This window comes from Geotrypetes seraphini, chromosome 16 (assembly GCF_902459505.1).
Source record: "Geotrypetes seraphini chromosome 16, aGeoSer1.1, whole genome shotgun sequence".
NCBI lineage: Eukaryota > Metazoa > Chordata > Amphibia > Gymnophiona > Dermophiidae > Geotrypetes > Geotrypetes seraphini.
Genome location: NC_047099.1, coordinates 46,666,793 through 46,688,203, shown reverse-complemented (window position 1 = coordinate 46,688,203; position 21,411 = coordinate 46,666,793). Strand labels below are relative to the sequence as shown.

The window sequence follows — 21,411 nt, the reverse complement described above, 5'->3', positions numbered from 1 at the left end:
TGCCATATGCGTGCGCCCCTTCCCTCGTACCCCTTTCATTTTCCTGGTGTGAACGGTATCATGAACTTGCTGCCCGCGTTGGTGTCGGCTCTCTCTGAGGTCACTTCCGGGTCCCGCATCTCAGAAGTGATGTCAGAGGGAGAGCCGACATGATGCGGACAGCAAGTTTGTGATGCTGCTTGCACTGAGGAAATGAAAGAGATGCGGAAGAGGGTAGGGAGAGGCACTATTGCCCCAGGCACCACTCACCTGTGCTACGCCACTCCATGTAAACACACGCACATACAATCAACCTAGAAATACAAAAACGTCTGTGGCCAGACACAGAGAAACATACACAAGTGTGCACACATGTAAACACATCCAAGCAAAACTCACACACATACCCACAAGCAGAAACACCCTTACAAACATACAGACACAGTATCTAAAATGCACACAGACAGAACCCACCTAGGAGCTGAGATTTTCAAATAGGAAACCTGAGGAAGAAACAGCCTCACTGTCCAGTTAATAGCAGCCCATTTTGTGAGAGGAAGAGAGTGTCAGGGGGGAGGGGGATGTCCCCCTAGTGTGACAGGGACAGAAAATCCTATGGTGAGACATCTAGTAGACACTGAGAGGGTCTCGGGGAGGGAGGAATATCTCAATAGAGCTGCAGGGATAGACTGTGGTTCTGCAGGTCCTGAATTCTGTAGTAAGAGACAGGATACATTTGCTGGATGTATTTTTCTCCTCATCTGGTCTCTGCTTCCTCCTTAGCTTAATGCCAGAGCTCTTCCCTACTCTCTTCTAGATTGGGAGGAGGAGAATCCCAGCAGCTGGTTCTCTGCTACCTCTATCTTTAATGTACCATTGCTCCAGCTGCATTTTACCATCCCTTGTTATGCACTTAACTAAACCAAGCCAGAGAAAGCTGAAGGGCTGGAGCCGAGAATCCACTGAGTGAGATCAGCCGCTTTCTGAATTGCAGAGCTCCTTACCAGGCTGCAGGATCATACTCAGCCCACACTCGCACGTATTCATCCAGGTGATGTGGTCCCAGGATGGAGGAGTCACGGGTCAGGTACTCAAAATTATCCATGATGACAGCCACAAAGAGGTTCAGCATCTGAAGTACCAAAAGGGCAAAGAAGAGAAAAAGAGGGAAAACAAAAGAGGAAAGTAGAATATGAGGTAAACAGGAAGAAAAGGAAAGAAAATGAGAGGAAAAGCAGGAGAAGAAAAGGAAAGAAGAGAAAAGAACAGAAGATATGAGAAGAGGACAAAGAAAAATGGAGAAAGAGGGAAAAAGCAGAGCAAGGAAAAGGGAAAAAAGAGAAGAAAAAGGGGAAAAGACAGAAACAAAGAGTAAAGGAGGGAATGAGACAGAAAAGAAGATAGTAGAGAAAAGGGAGAAAAATAAAGTACAGGAGAAAATGAGAGAAATAAGAATAGAAGAAAAAAGAGAACGTGAAAGAAGAAGGTAGAGAGAGAGAGAGAGAAAAGAATAAAGGGGAGAAAAGGAGAAAAGAATTTGCTGCATGAAAACCACAGAGTAAAAACAAATAATTTATCACCTAATACATGCCCAGGGCAGGGGGATTACATGCAAGAGAGGGGCTCCGCACTCAGAAGAAGGGAAGGGACATAAGTGGCACATTGAAGAGGTAAGGCTTACTGTTTAGGGTGTAGGGGTGAAGAGTGGCTTCGGTGCTCAGGCTGTACATGTTAAGGTGTCTGACTTTACATGCAGTTGGGTCTCGGCACTCAGATCCCACATGCAAGGGGGGGGGGAGGCCTCTTCTAAAGTTGTGTATGCCAAGCATGGCCTCCCATCTCAGGCTGTACAAATGACAAGTGGCTCAATCGCATGTACAGAGGCATGCACAGAGCTGTGAGGCTCACCAAAAAAGAACAGAGGAAAATAAAGGATACAAAGTAGAAGTAGGCAAACTCATTTCCACACTCTTTTCCTTTGATCCCCGATCGAGGGTCACAAGGCTTCTCACCAAGACACGCAAGCATGATCTTATGCCAGGCTTCCCCTGTGGCGCTCCTGCAATAGGAAGGAAAAACACTTACAAGAGAACAGAAAGAGGAGCCCAGGGCAGGAAGCCACTCCAAAACCTTCATAAATATAGGACTCTTGAGCTCTGGCAACAACCTCTTTGCAGGAACACTGCTTTCACTAGAACAAGCAAATGCCAGCATCTTACCTCGAAATTAAAAAGCAAACGAAAGATTGATTCATTGCACAAAGTTCAGACAGAGACAACACACGCCATACAATGGATAGAAGGCAGGTTTGGGTGTTCAGAGTAATAATAAGCAGATAATGTCCACCCATGTGAGAAGACATGGTCAAGTGCTCTGGGAAGGGAAAGGCATGGTGACAAATATTTTAGGTAGAAGAAACATTTGCACGAATATTAGGGAAAGGAAGATACACATACAAACGTGTTCAACATTTAAAAAAAACACATAATAACCTGTTTAAACTCACCAGAGACTTTTCCATTCTATGGTAAAAATAGACCAACTGATTTTCCCACCAAAATTCAAATTTGTGACCAACTGACTTTCCCGCCAAAATTCAAAATGGTGACCGATGGACTTTTCTGCCTCATTCACCTCAAGCCCTAACCAGTATATCCTGAAGAAAGCCAAAGCATGATGGCAGAAACACCAGTCTCTACCTGACAAGACTTGGAAACCTGCAACAACCACAATACCAGCTGCAGAAAGCCTGAGAGAACAACATGTTTGTTGGGTAGAAAACTCTCTCACACTGACCTGAAGAGCAGCATAAGAGCCTGGAAGAAGGTCTGGAAATTATTGTGCTCTGTGATTGCTGCGTCTTCGTCCTTCTCATCGATCGCGATATTGCCAAAGACCTAGGGAGATGAAAATGGTCAGTTGCATCTCATACAGGGCAGATGACAACACCAGTGCCGCCAACAGTGCATGATAGGCAGTGTATAAGTGCGCACACTCATTCTCAATTCACACTCCGGTCCTTAGTGAAACAGTGTGAACCAATATAAAGATTCACACCCTTGTGTAAATGTTGTGAAATTCACACATTTATTCTCAGTATAAACTGGGTGAAAGGCTATAAAGATTCACACTGCCAATCTTGGTGTAAATTTGGTGTAAGAGAGTAAATAATCGTGCTCACATTCTCAGTGCAAATGTGGTACAAGATTAAAGATTCACCCTTCTATTCTCTGTATAGAACTGAAATACACCACACTCAAAGAGAATGACGTAGGGACAGAATTTGTCCCTGTGGTTAACCATAAGAAACCATCCCGATGTCATTATTTAAGGAGAGAGGAAAGAATCAGAATATGAATGAGCCCAGCCACTGACTCTGAAGAATGCTGGTGTAGAAGGCTGAGGTTGAGATAGACACTAAAGAATGACACGGGATGGTTTCCAGCCACTGACCCTCAAGTCTTGCATTGAAGAATGCTGGTATAGAAGGACTGAGATTGAGAGAGATGCTAAAGAATGACACGGGGATGGTTTCCAGCCACTGACCCTCAAGCCTCGTATTGAAGAATGCTGGTGTAGAAGGACTGAGGCTGAGAGAGACGCTAAAGAATTACACGGGATGGTTTAAAGCCACTGACCCTCAAGCCTTGCATTGGAGAAAGCTGGTGTAGAAGCACTGAGGTTGAGATTGACACTAAAGAATTATACAGGATGGTTTCCAGCCACTGTCCCTAAAGCCTTGCATTGAAGAATGCTGATGTAGAAGGACTGAGGTTGAGAGAGATTCTAAAGAATGACATGGGATGGTTTCCAGCCACTGTCCCTCTAGACTCGCATTGAAGAATGCTGGTGTATAAGGAGTGAGGTTGAGAGAGATTCTAAAGAATGACAAGGGATGGTTTCCAGCCACTGTCCCTCAAGACTCGCATTGAAGAATGCTTGTGTAGAAGGACTGAGGTTGAGAGAGACGCTAAAGAATGACACGGGATGCTTTCCAGCCACTGTCCCTCAAGCCTTGCATTGAAGAATGCTGATGTAGAAGGACTGAGGTTGAGAGAGATTCTAAAGAATGACATGGGATGGTTTCCAGCCACTGTCCCTCTAGACTCGCATTGAAGAATGCTGGTGTATAAGGACTGAGGTTGAGAGAGATTCTAAAGAATGACAAGGGATGGTTTCCAGCCACTGTCCCTCAAGACTCGCATTGAAGAATGCTGGTGTAGAAGGACTGAGATTGAGATAGACACTAAAGAATTACACAGGATGGATTTCCAGCCACTTACCCTCAAGCCTCACATTGAAAAATGCTGGTGTAGAAGGACTGAGGTTGAGAGAGACGCTAAAGAATGACACGGGATGGTTTCCAGCCACTGAACCTGAAGCCTTGCATTGAAGAACGCTGGTGTAGAAGGACTGAGGTTGAGACAGATGCTAAAGAATGACACGGGATGGTTTTCAGCCACTGACCCTCAAGCCTTGAATTGAAGAACGCTGGTGTAGAAGGACTGAGGTTGAGAGAGACGCTAAAGAATGACACTGGTTGGTTTCCAGCCACTGACCCTCAAGCCTTGCATTGAAGAACGCTAGTGTAGAAGGACTGAGGTTGAGAGAGACGCTAAAGAATGACAAGGGATGGTTTCCAGCCACTGACCCTCAAGCCTTGCATTGAAGAATGCTGGTGTAGAAAGACTGAGGTTGAGATAGACACTAAAGAATTACATAGGATGGATTTCCAGCCACTGACCCTGAAGTTTTGCATTGAAGAATGCTTGTGTAGAAGGACTGAGGTTGAGAGAGATGCTAAAGAATGACACGGGGATGGTTTCCAGCCACTGACCCTCAAGCCTCGCATTGAAGAATGCTGGTGTAGAAGGACTGAGGCTGAGAGAGACGCTAAAGAATTACACAGGATGGTTTAAAGCCACTGACCCTCAAGCCTTGCATTGGAGAAAGCTGGTGTAGAAGCACTGAGGTTGAGATTGACACTAAAGAATTATACGGGATGGTTTCCAGCCACTGTCCCTAAAGCCTTACATTGAAGAATGCTTGTGTAGAAGGACTGAGGTTGAGAGAGACGCTAAAGAATGACACGGGATGCTTTCCAGCCACTGTCCCTCAAGCCTTGCATTGAAGAATGCTGATGTAGAAGGACTGAGGTTGAGAGAGATTCTAAAGAATGACAAGGGATGGTTTCCAGCCACTGTCCCTCAAGACTCGCATTGAAGAATGCTGGTGTAGAAGGACTGAGATTGAGATAGACACTAAAGAATTACACAGGATGGATTTCCAGCCACTTACCCTCAAGCCTCACATTGAAAAATGCTGGTGTAGAAGGACTGAGGTTGAGAGAGACGCTAAAGAATGACACGGGATGGTTTCCAGCCACTGAACCTGAAGCCTTGCATTGAAGAACGCTGGTGTAGAAGGACTGAGGTTGAGACAGACGCTAAAGAATGACACGGGATGGTTTTCAGCCACTGACCCTCAAGCCTTGAATTGAAGAACGCTGGTGTAGAAGGACTGAGGTTGAGAGAGACGCTAAAGAATGACACTGGATGGTTTCCAGCCACTGACCCTCAAGCCTTGCATTGAAGAACGCTAGTGTAGAAGGACTGAGGTTGAGAGAGACGCTAAAGAATGACACGGGATGGTTTCCAGCCACTGACCCTCAAGCCTTGCATTGAAGAATGCTGGTGTAGAAAGACTGAGGTTGAGATAGACACTAAAGAATTACATAGGATGGATTTCCAGCCACTGACCCTGAAGTTTTGCATTGAAGAATGCTTGTGTAGAAGGACTGAGGTTGAGAGAGATGCTAAAGAATGACATGGGATGGTTTCCAGCCACTGACCCTCAAGCCTCACATTGAAAAATGCTGGTGTAGAAGGACTGAGGTTGAGAGAGACGCTAAAGAATGACACGGGATGGTTTCCAGCCACTGACCCTCAAGCCTTGCATTGAAGAACGCTAGTGTAGAAGGGCTGAGGTTGAGAGAGACGCTAACGAATGACACGGGATGGTTTCCAGCCACTGAGCCTCAAGCCTTGCATTGAAGAATGCTGGTGTAGAAGGACTGAGGTTGAGAGAGATGCTAAAGAATGACACGGGATGGTTTCCTGCCGTTATCTGTAGGGATGGGGATGAGGACAAATTCTATGCAAATTCACAGCACATGATTGGAGAGATTCTCAGAGAAACTTTTAAACAGGATTTTAATATGTGTAATGCATAGCAAGGGGGGGGGGATTATTCTGGTACCTGCATCCCAATGATGGCGTAGATGAAGAACAACATCGCAATCAATAGACAGACATAAGGAAGGGCCTAAAAAGAAAAAAAAATACCTATCATAGAATTCGTGAAGGAAAGAGAATTCTCTGCTATCCTCACTGTTGCTGAACTGGAGGGGGGCACTGCATTGCTGGGGGCTCTGTTCTGAGATTTTATTGTTACCTTGAAAGACTGGACAAATGTCCAGAGTAAGATGCGAATGGTGTAACCTTGACGCAGGAGTTTGATGAGGCGTGCAGCACGGAAGAGGCGCAGAAAGCTGAGGTTGATGAAGTTATTCTATGGAAACGGAGGAAAGAATATCAGTTTCCTTAGTGTGAGAGGAAAAAAGAAATCAGCAAATTATCTGCAAATTAATTATAGATTTATAAATCTTCAGAAATTAAAAATATTTAAAATGTCTTACTCTTTTGCTGCACCCCCAATATCTTCCCATCACCACCCCCCAAAAAAATTCCAAAACGCCGCTATCATCTAATCAGAAGGATCCATTCTTTTTTTCTAAATTTACCCCAACAATCAAATGCACTGATTTGCTAAGACAAGCAGCGAGTTCAGTGGTATCCAGACTCAGGAGTCTCTCATACATGTAAGACACGCTTCCACTGCAGAGACAGGCCAGGTCCATGTGTCTTACATGCATGCATTATGATGCAATGCAGAAACACATCTGTGGCATGAACTCAACAAGTGCCTCACAGCTACTTTCTCATCCCCCAGGCCCGGGGGGAGAGAGACGCTGCAGCCTGCCACATACTTATGGAAGCAGGGGCTCATTCTGGAGGGGAGGAGGTTAGGCGGGTTTCAGGGTCAGCAGGAGCAATCCTGGTGAGTTCATGCAGATGCATTTCTGCGCTCTCCAAGGAGATGGCAGCAGCTTCTGGGACCAGAAGAGCAGTGCAGGGGCCTGTGGAAGTCCTCTGCAATCTTGTTAGTTATGTTAAGGTGCTAAATGCTGACCAGCTGTCATTGAAGGGAGGAATGGAGCTATGCAGAAGCTGCATGGGGTGGGGGACTTTGGATTTGTGGTGGAGAGGGATATGTCCTGCAGTCACATTGAAAAGATGAAGGAGTCACTGCTCCTGAATTTATTCCAGAAGTGCAGGCCATTCCTGTCAGCGGGCAGAGCATAACAGTGGGACTCCAATATGACATGCAGGGGAGCGGGGCAAGGGGGGCAATACGCCCCCGAAGGCAGAAACCAGCCTGTACCTAAGCAGAAGCATGCAACAGCGCCACCCATGTCTAGGGAAAGAGGGACAACAGTGCATCCACCTCTGCTCACAAAAGGACAGAAAGACAGGCGGGAAAACAGGAAAGGCTAGGCTGCCTCTGTCGAGAGGGAAAATGGGCAAAAGTAGGGGAGAAACATGCAGCGACACCACCCATCAGGTCTGAGTCAGCTAGACAAACCTATACAGAGAAGAAAAGGTGCAAGACCGCAATAAAGGCATCCATCGCTCCTGCCCATGAAACACATGGTAGTCACACACTGGAGGGAGTGTGTGAGGCAGTGAGGAAAAGAGGAGAGAGGGAGAAGAGAGAGAAATGAAAGGCCGATGAACTTGGTAAAATATCCCTCAACCATTACAGGAAGGCAGGGTTCGGTTTCTTCGAATTAAATACTGCTTGCCTACTGGGGAGAAAAGTAACAATGAGAGAGCTTCTATTGGTGTAAATATCCAGAGAACTTATATCAAAGGGAAAATTAAACCAGGCAGTGCCACGCCATCACTGTGAATGTAAGAACCTGCCATAGCAGCCACATTATAAACCACATCAGGGCATCCTGCTACCTCAGCACCCTGAGTTCTGTGGACGAAAGGAGAGAGTTGAGTGGGTGGCTAAGTGACTTAGTGCCCCATTTACAATGTGGGTGATATGATATGTGGCTAGGTGGCCTGATGTATTTATAGCACAGGTACTATGGGAGGTAGCTTAGTGACATGGATGCTGTGTTATGTGGCTGTGTGCCAAGATGGGTTTAGAACATGTTTGCTGTAGGATATGGTGAGATGCCTTGATGTGTTTGTAGTATGAATGCTATGGCATGTGGCTGGGTGCTCTAAAATGGTTTATAGCATGGCTACTGTGGAACTTGGCTCTGTATCCTGATGTATTTTTTAGTGTGGGTACTCTGGCATGGGGTACTATCCATTCAGTCATGTCTGACCCTTGGATACTCTATAGGCCAGTCCTCACCATGCTTGCATGTGGTAGGATGCCCTAATGTGGCTTGTAGCATGGAAACTGTGGCATATGGCTGTATGCCTAAATGTATTTATTATATGACTACAAACACATCAGGGAATCCTGCCACATGCCACAGTATCCACACTATAAATGCATCAGGGGCATCCTGCCACATGCCATTGTATCCATGCTATAAACGCATCAGGGGCATCCTGCCACAAGCCACTGTATCCATGCTATAAACGCATCAGGGGCATCCTGTCACATGCCACAGTATCCACAGTATAAATGCATCATGGGCATCTTGCCACATGCCACAGTATCCATGCTATAAATGCATCATGGGCATCCTGCCACATGCCACTGTATCCATGCTATAAACTTATCAGGGGCATCCTGCCACATGCCACAGTATCCACACTATAAATGCATCATGGGCATCTTGCCACATGCCACAGTATCCACGCTATAAATGCATCATGGGCATCCTGCCACATGCCACTGTATCCATGCTATAAACTTATCAGGGGCATCCTGCCACATGCCACAGTATCCACACTATAAATGCATCATGGGCATCTTGCCACATGCCACAGTATCCACGCTATAAATGCATCAGGGGCATCCTGCCACATGCCACAATATCCACGTTATAAATGCATCAGGGGTATCCTGCCACATGCCACAGTATCCACGCTATAAACAAATCACAATATCCTGCTACATACCAATCACATATATGCTACAACCATATCAGGGCATTTAGCAACACATGAGGGAGTCTGCAGGGCCACCAGAAGGGATTGGTGAGGCAATTAACCGCCCTGGATGAAAGGCCTGGGAGAAGATAGAGCACAAATGCACTTCTTCAGGGAGACATGGCTGTAGTGATAGGAAACTGCAGATGTATCATCAGAAGGCACATGGGCTGGCTGACAGTATTGCCTAAGGGGGCCCTGGAACCTATGTTCCACGCCATAGCTCCATGCTTGTTATAGGGTGCTTGAAAATGGTTCAAACCCCAGCAAGTTCCTTCTGGGCTCCAGCCCTTGAAGCTGCCTGTGCACAAGGAATTGCTATCCTATGAGTCTTTTGGAGAAACTACATCTCCTCCTTCTCATATAGCACAGAATAACAAAACTGTCTTAGGAGAAAAGCCCCTTAGTTCTTTCCTTCCCTGAATACCTCTCTCCCAGGTCCCTGATGGGTATTTTTCTGTGGAAATCAGAGATACTGAACAGAGGAGAGGGAGACAGAGAGAGGGGCTGCTACAGGCACTTTGCACAGCCAAAAAGCTTGGAGCATAGCATGCAAAGGGTGCTTTGAATGTAATGCATTAGGTTTCAGTAAGAAATTACAAACCAACCGGATTCTTAGATGCAGATGTTGAAGATGAATAGGGCGGGGGGAGAGTTCCATTTGATTTTGGCATTTGCAAGTATGTTATTTTAATGTAATATTTAATTTGAGGGAGGGGTGGCAGGGGAGCGAGTGGAAGAATATTAGTTTGGCATGGACACACACACCGATTTATGGATGGACATGAGATTCATAGTGCATTTTGATTGGAAGAATTTTGCAGTGGGCGTTGTGCCGTTTGAGCACCGTGTAGAGGAGAAAGAGAGAGAGAAAAAAGAGAGAGAGAAAGAAAGCATGTAAAAAGACAAGAAATACAAAAATCATTATACATGGACACAGCAAAAGGTAACACAAATCAGACCCTATTCTGCAGGGAGGAAGCCGTGATGTGACAGTGGCAGGAAACACCACCACAGGGAGTCAGAGTGCAAGAACACCAATGGACACTCTGAGGGCAATTCTACAGGTAGACATCTCCTTTTAGGAACCCTGATGATGCATGGTGACATCTGTTCTATAAAGGCACCTGGATTCCATTATAGAATACATACATAACCCAGCATCGATGTGCCTTCCACCGGTTCCACCAGCATAACCGCAGGCACCTACATGTGGCACGGGTGCTCTTAACTGAGGGTATTCTATGAGTTCCACAGATAAGTGGCAGCCGTACCAATGGCCTCCCATGTGCCAGCTTTGTGACTCCTCCTTGTGTTTGCACACCATGCCAGTCACCTGCATCCTTACAGAATAGCACGGAGTCACCTTCCTGCCACTTATGCGTGAAACTACATATTCTGTACAGTTAAGGGCATAAGTAGTATATAAACGCAGGTGCCTGCTTAAGAATCACCCTGTATTGGGATTCTTTTTGAAGAGGCCTGGGCTCAATCCAACATCTGTCAGAATGGGTACACACTGATCAGCACACCACAGCTGTGGTGGAGCTCGGATTCTGGAGAAGCACTTTCACCATGAAATTTTACAACCACATTGGGGGAGGGGGGAAGCTGCTGAAATGAAATTTGCACCCTTTGGCTCAGGAAGGAGCACTGAGGTAACATGATGTGTCCGCTCCATGACAGAGCCCACGAGTCTCCCATCTTTCCAGATTTCCGTCCATTCTGTCCCAGAGGGATTTTCTGCTTGTTGACACTTGGGTGGTTTTTCAGAGTGACATTTTTGCTGGGAAAGAGGGGCAGGTTTTAAACTACCAGCAAAGTAAACTGTATCACATCTTTCTTTTCCACTGATTGTCGGGTCAGCTGGTGCCCATCTCCCTCATACCCCCGACCTTACAACTATTTAATAGCACCCAGAGAAAGGGATATTGAACTTACCCCCAGGTCTGACACCAAGATGTCTGTGATGCTACCAAGGACGGTCACAAAGTCAAAGATGTTCCAGGCGTCCCGGAAATAATTCTACAACAGCAGAATAGGCAGGCTAAGGGCAGTGGTCATTGGTCAAGCCAAAGGCACATAGTGGGGTCAACATTCAGCCATGGTGAAGAGACGCTGTCCCAGCTTACACACACACACTTGTCTAGCTAAACTCACGTCTTGCGCTGAGCCTAAACAAAAACCATTCTCGAGCAAGGTCTTACCAGGACTCCAAAAGCAATAATCTTCAACACACACTCCAAGGAGAAGAGAGCCGTAAACACAATGTTGAACATCCGTAGGACATCATCATAACTCTTAGGAGACTCGTCAAACTAAAGAAAGAGGAAAGTTCCATAAGAATGTGAGAAACTATAGAGCTGCCACTTCATATATCAATGCAAAGTAGAGTCCTTTTCATGCTCCACTGGACATGCAGTAGCTTTTCCTGATACAAGCTCAAAACCATCTACCTCAGCCTGTAGAAGCAGGGAACACCCTGACAGATGGATTTTAGCCATCATTTATGCTCATGCTATCAGTCAGTTCCAGTGTAAACTAACTGAAAAGACCAACTTCTAACCTGAAGTGTCACAATCCATCTACTTGGCAGGATCTAGTTCGGTGCCAGCACACTGATGAAGGCCACCCCTCCCTGTCTTCCTCTTCCTCAAGGTAACTCACCTTCATCATTAAGACGATGGTGTTGAGTGCAATCATCACCATGACGGTGTATTCGAAGGGTGGGGAGACCACAAACTGCCACATGCGGTACTGGAAGCTTTGCTTATTTTCTGGCATATGACGCGTCAATGGCTTGGCGCTGATGGTGAAGTCGATGCACGCTCTCTGGGAAGAGAGAAAGGATGGAGAGGAGAGCGTGAGGGCAACACGTCTAAGGGTGCAGAGATCCCCAAACCTGGGTCTCAAACCAGTCTGGATTTCAGGATTTTCACAATGAATATGCATGAGATATATTTCCATGCAACAGAGGTGGTGTCCATCTATTTTGTGCATATTTATTGTAGAAATCCTGAAAACCCTCTGCTCATAGCCTTCCCTAAGGATCTTTACTGTTCATAAAGAAGATGCCAACCCCGAAATTCTATACATGGCTCAGGGCCAATTATATGCATAACAAAATGAAATAATTGATATTAAATTGGCAACTAATTGGTCCAAGCACTATAAGCGCTAATTTGCCAATGCACATGTAACAGACTTACGCCCTTGACTTCTCTTGCGCAATAATGCAAAGTGGGAAGGGGGCATGGTGGGTCAGAGGCATGCAATTCAGAGAATAGTTACATTAACACGCCAACTACCCCATTTAAGCCAGCCATAGACACGGCACAAGGGGTCATGTCTAAGGTTTGGCGCATAACTGCAGACTTATGCTAACGTTCCATAGCGGATTTGGCACGCCACTCTGCCTTATGGAACACTAGCACCCTAGGTTTCAGCACTAACATTTAGTGACCTATATAGAGTTTACCCCCAAATGCTCAAGGTGTGCTTATGTCAGAAAGAGGCCCTCGCATGCATGGAGGAATACCAGGGCAGGTTCTGTTGTCCGCTCTCCCCTTTTCCTCAGGATAAAACAATTCCTCTGACCTCATTACCTTTTAATATGTGAGATCTGGGGGCCCAAATCAAGCGGCTAAGTGCCCCGCGTCATGTAGTTCTGAATCAACTGCTAGACGTCCTTTATAGAATCCCACCTAGCGGTGCATAGGCAACTTAAGAGTAAGCGCCAGGACATTAGGTCACCTGACTGAGACGCCTAGCAATGCCTATTCTCTACCTCTCCTTTTCAGATAGACCTTTCACTCTGAGTTCCATGCAGAACTCTTAATTAGGTTTTTTAAAATTATCAATTAACTTCATTGGCACAGTCAATTATCATAACATTTAAGCTAATCAAAACAATTTGGGTTGTGTGTGGATTTTACTTAGACGTCACTAGGTGTTTGCAATAAGGGTGCCTGGCAGCCCCTAATGTAGGCGTCCTAATATAGAATGTGACTCTTATGTTATAGCCACCATGGGAAAAGGCTTCCCTGGGGTAAAGGAAACCCTGTTCTCTCTCTCTGTACCTCATTCTTCTCCAGGCTGTATTCCTCCATCATCTTGTCACCCTGCTCCTGAAATGTGATGATAATCAAAGCCACGAAGATGTTCACGAAGAAGAAAGGAAAGACCACAAAATAAACCACATAGAAAATAGACATTTCCATCCGGAACCCGGGACTGGGACCCTGATCTTCCTCGGTAGCATCCACTGAGTGCTTGAGGACGCTGAGAAAGAGAAAGGGCAGGGAGGGAGATGAAAGAAAAGAAGCAGATGCTCAACATTGCCAAGTGAAAGAACAATTTCGGTCTTCAAAATCCCCCTCATATGCAATCTTGACTTATGAAATACAGAATGTTGCTTAAAAATAAAGAGTTGCAGTATAGGGTGCATAATTATCAGTGTGAGCTGCCGTTAAGATGGTTATTTTACCACAGGTCCCACTTTATGCAGTGAGATCTAGTTACTAATAACTATGGTTAACCGTAAAATAACACATCTTAACAGTCGCCCACATTGATAACTTCTTCCCTTAATTAAAGCACCTGCGCTGCCAATGCACCTCATTCTTGCCCTTCAGTACCCCATGCCATTCTAGTACTTCAACCCTCTCTCTTACACACACACAAGCATGCGCACATACAGAACTTTGCCAATGCATCCCACTCCTGCCCTGTCTATTCTAGAACCAGGTACTGGGAAGTTCAGTGGACACAGCGGTTTGCTTGCTTTGTACAGTTGGGGGGTCATTTTCCTTACTCTGGCCAACCTTCTCCCGTGGATACAGTAAAAAGGGTCAGAAGCGCCCACAGTACGTTGTCATAGTGGAAGTCATATTTCTTCCATTCCCGCTTCCGAGCTTCCACTTCATTGTGCTTCTTATAAACTAGATACTCCCCCCTGCAAGAGAAGGAAGATGGGTCAGACAGTGATTCTCGCAGCGATTCATGTAACACTGTAAGAGCAAAATCGCCATGGGATCAATATTCATTGACTATTTTACCAACCTAAGTCACCCACAGTGGGCATTGTACCCTCCCTTTGGAAAACAGCAGCTGTGAGGCCTGGATGCTGCTGATCCGAAGAATCATCAAATTCTAACTTCTTGGGAACTTGATTTATAATAGGGCACCCTTAATCCATACAATAATTCAATAATGGTGCTTATACCTGAATAAATAGGAAAATAATAAAATAATTTTGATAACGTGTTGAGTGTGCTCAGTAACCCCTCACACATTGGTCACTTGAAAAGGAAGACCAGTGGCATACTTGAGATTTCTCATTAGCTGGCAGACCTACAATGATTCTTCTGAAATGGGCGATGATTAACGATCATATGAGTGTGATATGTTACAAAGTGCGTTACTCCATTATCTTTTAAACCATGCACAACATAGGTGAGTCTCATTTGAAAGGAAGCTCTGGAATGAGAGGGCAAAGGATGAAGTTAAGAGATGATAGGCTCAGGAGTAATCTAAGGAAATAACGTTTTTATAGAAAGGGTGGTAGATGCGTGGAATAGTCTGCTGGTAGAGGTGGTAGAGACAAAGACTGTCTGAATTCAAGAAAGCATGGGACAGGCACATGGGATCTCTTAGGGAGAGGAGCAGATAGTGGATGCTGGGGATGGGCAGGCCAGATGACAGAGTTGACAAGTTCCAGACTAGAGATTTTGGAACTATCCTGCATTTCTGAATACCCCATCCTGGTACATTATGATTTCAATGGGTAGGATCAGGCACTACAAATCCCACACTGCTTTGGGATGCAATTTAAAACCAGCACTCACCAAAATATCTCTAGCCTGGGTAACATGGCGTCTCTGGGATGGCTGCCTATTACTCATATTGTGCTCATCTCAGAACTCTTGACAAGTCTCAATAGCATTCAAAGATCTTCCAAAATATCATTACATGAAATTGTGAAAGAACTTCAACAGAGTGTGATTTGCTGCTCTTCATAGCAAAGTACATACAACAACAAAAAAGGGCATGAGAGATGTTTAATCAGATCTTCAGAGTAAAGTCTTTATTGAGTAAAATGGTTTTAAAATAAGTCCCAACTAGGATTCAAGTTTCGTCAACAAATGTTGTCTTATTCAGGGGACAAGCAATACAATATCAAATGTTCTTTGAAAAAAAAAATGCTGTCAAAGAGCAAAATGTGTCATCATTTAAATCTCTATGGCATCCTGCAATAAATTCGCTGCCATGTTTCTATTAGTTTTCTTTATTTTTATTACAAATTCTTGATATACCTCAGTATGGCTAAAAACAGAGCTTCAATATAGTGTGCAGTACATCAAAATATTTGACAGGATGCGTAAAGGGCTGAAGTTCTGTCATGGTGATGATGATTTTTCTACTGATGATTTTAACGCTATATATCTGGGTCTCTCAGGAGCTTGTCTTGAGCTGCTGCAGTTGGTCCACAATGTGGCCGTTGCCTACGTTTGGGAGTGGGGTGTTGCCAAGTGCACACTCATTGCACTTTGCCACCCACTGAATTTTGAGTTTGCTTTAATATTCTTTGGAGAAAAAGCGGGAGAGGGGAGATATGATAGACATTTAAATACCTATGTGACATAAATGCGCATGAGTCGAGTCTCTTTCATTTGAAAGGAAACTCTGCAATGAGAGGGCATAGGATGAAGTGAAGAGGTGATAGGCTCTGGAGTAATCTGAGGAAATACTTTTTTACGGAAAGGGTGATAGATGCGTGGAAGAGGTGGCGACGGAGACTGTGTCTGATTTCAAGAAAGCCTGGGATAGGCACGTAGGATATCTTAGAGAGAGGAAGAGATAATGGTTACTGTGGATAGGCCATTTGGCCTTTATCTGCCATCATGTTTCTATGGATGATTTTTGGAAGTTCCATTGCTGTCATCTATCCCTAATATATTTTTATCAGCAAGTGAGATGTTTGCAATCCTTATGGCCCTGGTTAGTTCAGAATATTTGCCCTAATCAGCTAAATGTTTACGGAGAAGACTGTCCACACAAACAGCTATCTAAAACTGAGCTGCACAAGTTCTGTATCTTTGGATTCACCAGACGCTGTCCAAAGAGCACTAAGGGACAATATTAACCTGCCAATGCGGGAGTTACCCTGGAGATATTCAGTGACACATACAGAAATGCTGCTAAATCTCCCCTCTAATCGCCTAAGCCAAAACTGGCTGTGTTGAGGATGGTCTGGGGGCAGAGGCAGCACTTATATGGACCAGATAAAACTCAGCCCTACCTTAGCCAGGGTTCACCGATCTGGTTAAGGGATAGGTAGCATGGAATGTTGATACGCTGTGGGTTTCTTGTGGCCTGGATTGGCCACTCTGCAAATGGAATACAATATGATATGGTTCAATATCAGGAAAGGTTTCACGAAATCTACATCAATGACCAAGGTTCTCAAATTCAAAGACACAAAATTCCAAGACATGGGAGACTTCGTTCACCAGGCGCTACAAAGCCAAGCAGACACCGACAGCGTGGAAGAAATGTGGTCAACTCTGAAAGCCACCATACAGGAAGCAACAAACCGCTATGTTAAATCAGTAAGCAAACGGAGTAGGAACAACAAGCCACAGTGGTTCTCTACGGAGATCTCGGACATCATCAAAGAGAAGAAAAAAGCATTCATCTCCTACAAACAATCAGGGACACAGGACTCTAGAGTAAAATATCTGGCCAAGTCAAGGGCCGTCAAAGCAGCAGTTAGGGAGGCCAAATTCCGCATGGAGGAGTCTCTAGCAAAGAACATCCAGAAAGGAGATAAATCTTTCTTCAGGTATATCAGTGACAGAAATAAGAACTCGGGAGGGATAGTACGTCTAAGAAAACCAGACGGAGACTATGTAGAAACGGACTCGGAAAAAGCCCAACTGTTAAATACATACTTCTGCTCAGTCTTCACCCGCGAGGCGCCGGGAATCGGCCCTCAGCCACAGACAAGGGTTAAATCAGTTGACCCGTTTAGTAATTTCAAGTTTACACCCAGCAGCGTCTATTGCGAGCTGTCAAAAATCAAGGTCAACAAGGCCATGGGGCCTGACAACCTACACCCTAGGGTGCTCAGGGAGTTGGGTGATGTCCTAGCGGAACCGCTATCCGCGCTCTTCAATCTCTCCCTTAGTACAGGTAACGTCCCGATGGACTGGAAGACAGCTAACGTCATCCCACTCCACAAGAAAGGCTCCAAGATGGAGATGGCAAATTACAGACCAGTGAGTCTCACATCGATAGTGAGCAAACTAATGGAAACCCTAATCAAACACCAATTGGATAGAATCATGGACGAGGAGAAACTAAGGGATCCCCGCCAGCATGGATTTACTAAGGGGAGATCCTGCCAATCCAACCTGATCAGCTTCTTTGACTGGGTAACGAGGAAGCTGGATGCTGGTGAGTCCCTGGACATTGTCTACCTAGATTTCAGCAAAGCATTTGATAGCGTACCACACCGCAGGTTGCTAAGCAAGATGAGTTCTTTAGGTCTGGGCGACACATTGACAAATTGGGTTGGGAACTGGCTTGGAGGTAGGCTTCAGAGGGTAGTGGTGAATGGCACCCCCTCCGAAATGTCAGAGGTGATAAGTGGAGTGCCACAGGGCTCCGTCCTGGGCCCGATCTTGTTCAACATCTACATAGGAGACTTGACAGAAGGGCTCCGAGGAAGAATAACTTTATTCGCCGATGATGCCAAGCTAAGCAATGTAGTGAACAAGAGCACAACAGACAATAATTCAATGGCAGATGACATGATGCATGACCTACTTCTACTGGAGCACTGGTCTAGGTCCTGGCAGCTCAGTTTCAATGCCAAAAAATGCAAAGTCATGCACCTGGGAAGCCGAAATCCACGCAAACTTTACACCCTAAATGGCGAGATCTTGACAAAAACTGAAGCAGAAAGAGACTTAGGAGTGATTGTCAGGGAAGACATGAAGTCTGCAAATCAAGTTGAGCAAGCTTCATCCAAAGCAAGGCAAATCATAGGTTGCATACGCAGGAGTTTCGTCAGCCGTAAACCGGAAGTCATTATGCCACTGTATAGATCCATGGTGAGACCGCACCTGGAGTACTGTGTACAATTTTGGAATCCACATTACCGCAAGGATGTACTGAGACTGGAATCGGTCCAGAGAATGGCCACCAGGATGGTCTCGGGACTCAAGGAGCTCCCGTACGAGGAGCGGTTAGGGAAGTTGCAGCTCTACTCACTCGAGGAACGTAGAGAGAGGGGAGATATGATCGAGACATTCAAGTACCTCACGGGTCGCATCGAAGTAGAAGAGGATATCTTCTTTTTCAAGGGTCCCGCGGCAACAAGGGGACATCAGTGGAAAATCAGGGGCGGGAAACTGCACGGTGACACTAGGAAGTTCTTCTTCACAGAAAGGGTGGTTGATCGCTGGAATAGTCTTCCACTTCAGGTTATTGAGGCCAGAAGCGTGCAAGATTTTAAGGCCAAATGGGACAAACATGTGGGATCTATCCGCAAAGATAGATAGGGAGGGTCATTGGAGTGGGCAGACTTGATGGGCCGTGGCCCTTATCTGCCGTCTATTTCTATGTTTCTATGTTTCTATCTGACCCACGATGGCTATTCTTCAGCTGTCCAAATGAAAAGAGGCACTGGAGAGGTCAAAGTCTTTTCCAACTTTGCCTGTTTTAGCAATCTTTGGTTCAAATTGTAAATAAAGGACTTGTGACCTCTTCAGTGCCTCTTTTTGTTTGTTCTGCTTTGTTTTGAGGCTTGGTAACTTCTTTTCTTTTCCCCTTATTCAGCTGTCCACATATTCCTGGATATTGAATGCCGGTCCCCAGCTACGGGTTGCTTCTGTTATAAGGCTCTGTATGGTACAGCCCCCCTTTACTTGGTTAATAGACTTTCTTTAGCTTCATACAAACATAGCAGAAAAACCCATACCCTGTTTAACTTTCCTTCTGTCCAGGGTTGCAAAAGCAAGAAATTTCTTAATCATACTTTAGCGTTTTAAGCAGCTTTTCCCGATAAAGAATTTCGAATGCCACTGCTTACAGCTTACTCCTACAAATACTTTAGAACACAGCTGAAGACCTATCTTTTTTCCAAGAATTTGACTAACTAACTTATTCTATTCCCTGGATCAAGTTTTGTAAACCGCGTTGAACTTATGGTTACGCGGTTAACAAGCACGATGTTATGTTAATGAGGCATGAATATTTAGCCCTGTTTCCAGGGGAAAGGTGCAGTGACCTACCTGCAGTCCTTCTCATACTCCTTGGACTCATCTGTGCAGTAGAAGAATTTGCCCTTGAAGAGCTGCACAGCCACCACGGCAAAGATAAACATGAAGAGCATATAGACGATGAGGATATTGAGGACATTCTTCAGAGAGTTCACCACGCAGTCAAACACGGCCTGCCAAAGAAAAGGCCATCAGAAGCAGCTCTTGCCCCACACACAGGCATGCCCAGCCATCCTGTCGGCCTTCAGGTCTCTGGCTTACCTTCAGCTTCGGCAATCGCTTGATGGTTTTCAGTGGCCGCAGCACCCTCAGGACCCGGAGAGACTTTATGGTGTTAATGTCCTTGCCTTTGCCGCCGCCACCACTGGAGAGGCAGAAAGGAAGGGTCATGAGGAAAGTGACTGGGTGGCATTTTTTCATTTTCATTTTTATTCACTCCATTACAGCAAAAATAATTCAACATAGCAAAAATTACAGTCCTATTCCCTTTCCATGCCATAGGTATGCCATTCGCAGAAGTGCCTTTTAAAACTTCATGTGTCCCCATCTTTAGGTCAGCCTCCATCACCTTTAGTTGATACCTCAGTAACCCACAGTTTCTCCTCTCTCACTGGGTCATGAACCCCATTTCTCTGCAGATTGAGAAATGTCTCCAGCTTATTGCAATCCTTTGAAAACTCATTGAATGTGTTATTGCTAGCTGTTAACTTTTCCATCATCTCTACAGGTGCTGTAGCCACAGACAGGGCCTCTTTTGTTTCCTGTTAGCTGAAATCAGCCCTTGCTGGAGCGACCTTCCCCAGGAAGTGGGTGGGGGACCTCCCATTCTTCATGTCATTTTATTTGATCACCAGTGAACCTCTCCAAGGCCTTTTTTCTCCACCTCAAGCTCTCTCACCTTCATGCATTTCCACCAGATGTGAGCCATTAACTGAGTGAATGTTTGTTGTAATAACTTTCTGTTTTCAGATTTTGATGTATGTGGCACTTTGTCTCTATAAACGTTTGCACTCTGCTTTCTACATTTCTATGTTGCTTTTGGTGGTGTGTAGTTTTAGTTTGTTGGAGAGTGCCCAGGAGAAGATTTTTTTTAATGCCTTTGGAAACTTTGTTGGAGGCCTCACTAGTGTTGTTCTGCACAATGAAAATTAAGTTGTTTAAAAGGCATACTGTCAACCACCACACAAATAAAATTTGTCTGTGTGAGTGACATCCTACAGCAGGGGTGCCCACACTTTTTGGGCTTGTGAGCTACTTTTTAAATGTCAAAATGATCTACCAACAATAAAATTTTTAAAAAAACCACAAAGCACACTGTATGCATAGAAAATGTTAATTATCATTCCTATTCCAGGGTTTTTCAAAGAGGTCAAAGCAGATGACTCTATGCACTATCACCTCAGTAACAACCATACAAAAATAGACAAATATACCCCCCTCCCTTTTTACTAAACCACGATAGCAGTTTTTAGCGCAGGGAGCTGCGCTGAATGCCCAGCGCTGCTCTCGACACTCATAGGCTCCCTGCGCTAAAAACCTCTATTGCGATTTAGTAAAAGGGGACCTTAGTGTAAAATATAGACAGCAGATATAAATTCAGACACATTTTGATCACTAAATTTAAAATAAAATCATTTTTCCTACCTTGTCTGGTGATTTCATGAGTCTCTGGTTGCACTTTCTTCTTCTGACTGTGCATCCAATCTTTCTTCCCTTCTTTTAGCATGTATGCTTCCTCTCCTCCAGACCTCATTCCTTCCCCCAACTTTTCCTTCCTCTTCCCTGCCCTTTTTTTCTCTCTGCCTCCCTTTCTTTTTTTTCTGTTTCTCTTCTTTCCTTCTGTCTCCCTGCCTGCCCTTTTTCTTTCTTTCTCCCTGCCCTCCCCCAAGCCACTGCCATTGCCA

At 45.1% G+C, this 21,411-nt stretch overlaps 1 protein-coding gene across 3 annotated transcripts in view; it reads right to left on the bottom strand.

Annotated features, from left to right (window-relative positions):
* Positions 1-21,411, bottom strand: part of CACNA1A (calcium voltage-gated channel subunit alpha1 A) — a 134,752-nt gene that overhangs the window by 27,052 nt on the left and 86,289 nt on the right. For all 3 annotated transcript variants that reach the window (XR_004537250.1, XM_033924194.1, XM_033924195.1), the window contains exons 25-36: positions 19,769-19,871; positions 19,520-19,680; positions 14,035-14,175; positions 13,301-13,502; positions 11,889-12,053; positions 11,429-11,539; positions 11,163-11,246; positions 6,433-6,549; positions 6,238-6,303; positions 2,776-2,876; positions 1,888-2,038; positions 984-1,111 (exon numbers count right to left, since the gene is read on the bottom strand). Coding sequence is in view for 2 of the 3 variants with exons in the window: in XM_033924194.1 (XP_033780085.1) it covers positions 984-1,111; positions 1,888-2,038; positions 2,776-2,876; positions 6,238-6,303; positions 6,433-6,549; positions 11,163-11,246; positions 11,429-11,539; positions 11,889-12,053; positions 13,301-13,502; positions 14,035-14,175; positions 19,520-19,680; positions 19,769-19,871 (1,530 nt within the window). In the remaining variant the exon portion in view is untranslated. The remainder of the gene's footprint in view (positions 1-983; positions 1,112-1,887; positions 2,039-2,775; positions 2,877-6,237; positions 6,304-6,432; positions 6,550-11,162; positions 11,247-11,428; positions 11,540-11,888; positions 12,054-13,300; positions 13,503-14,034; positions 14,176-19,519; positions 19,681-19,768; positions 19,872-21,411) is intronic.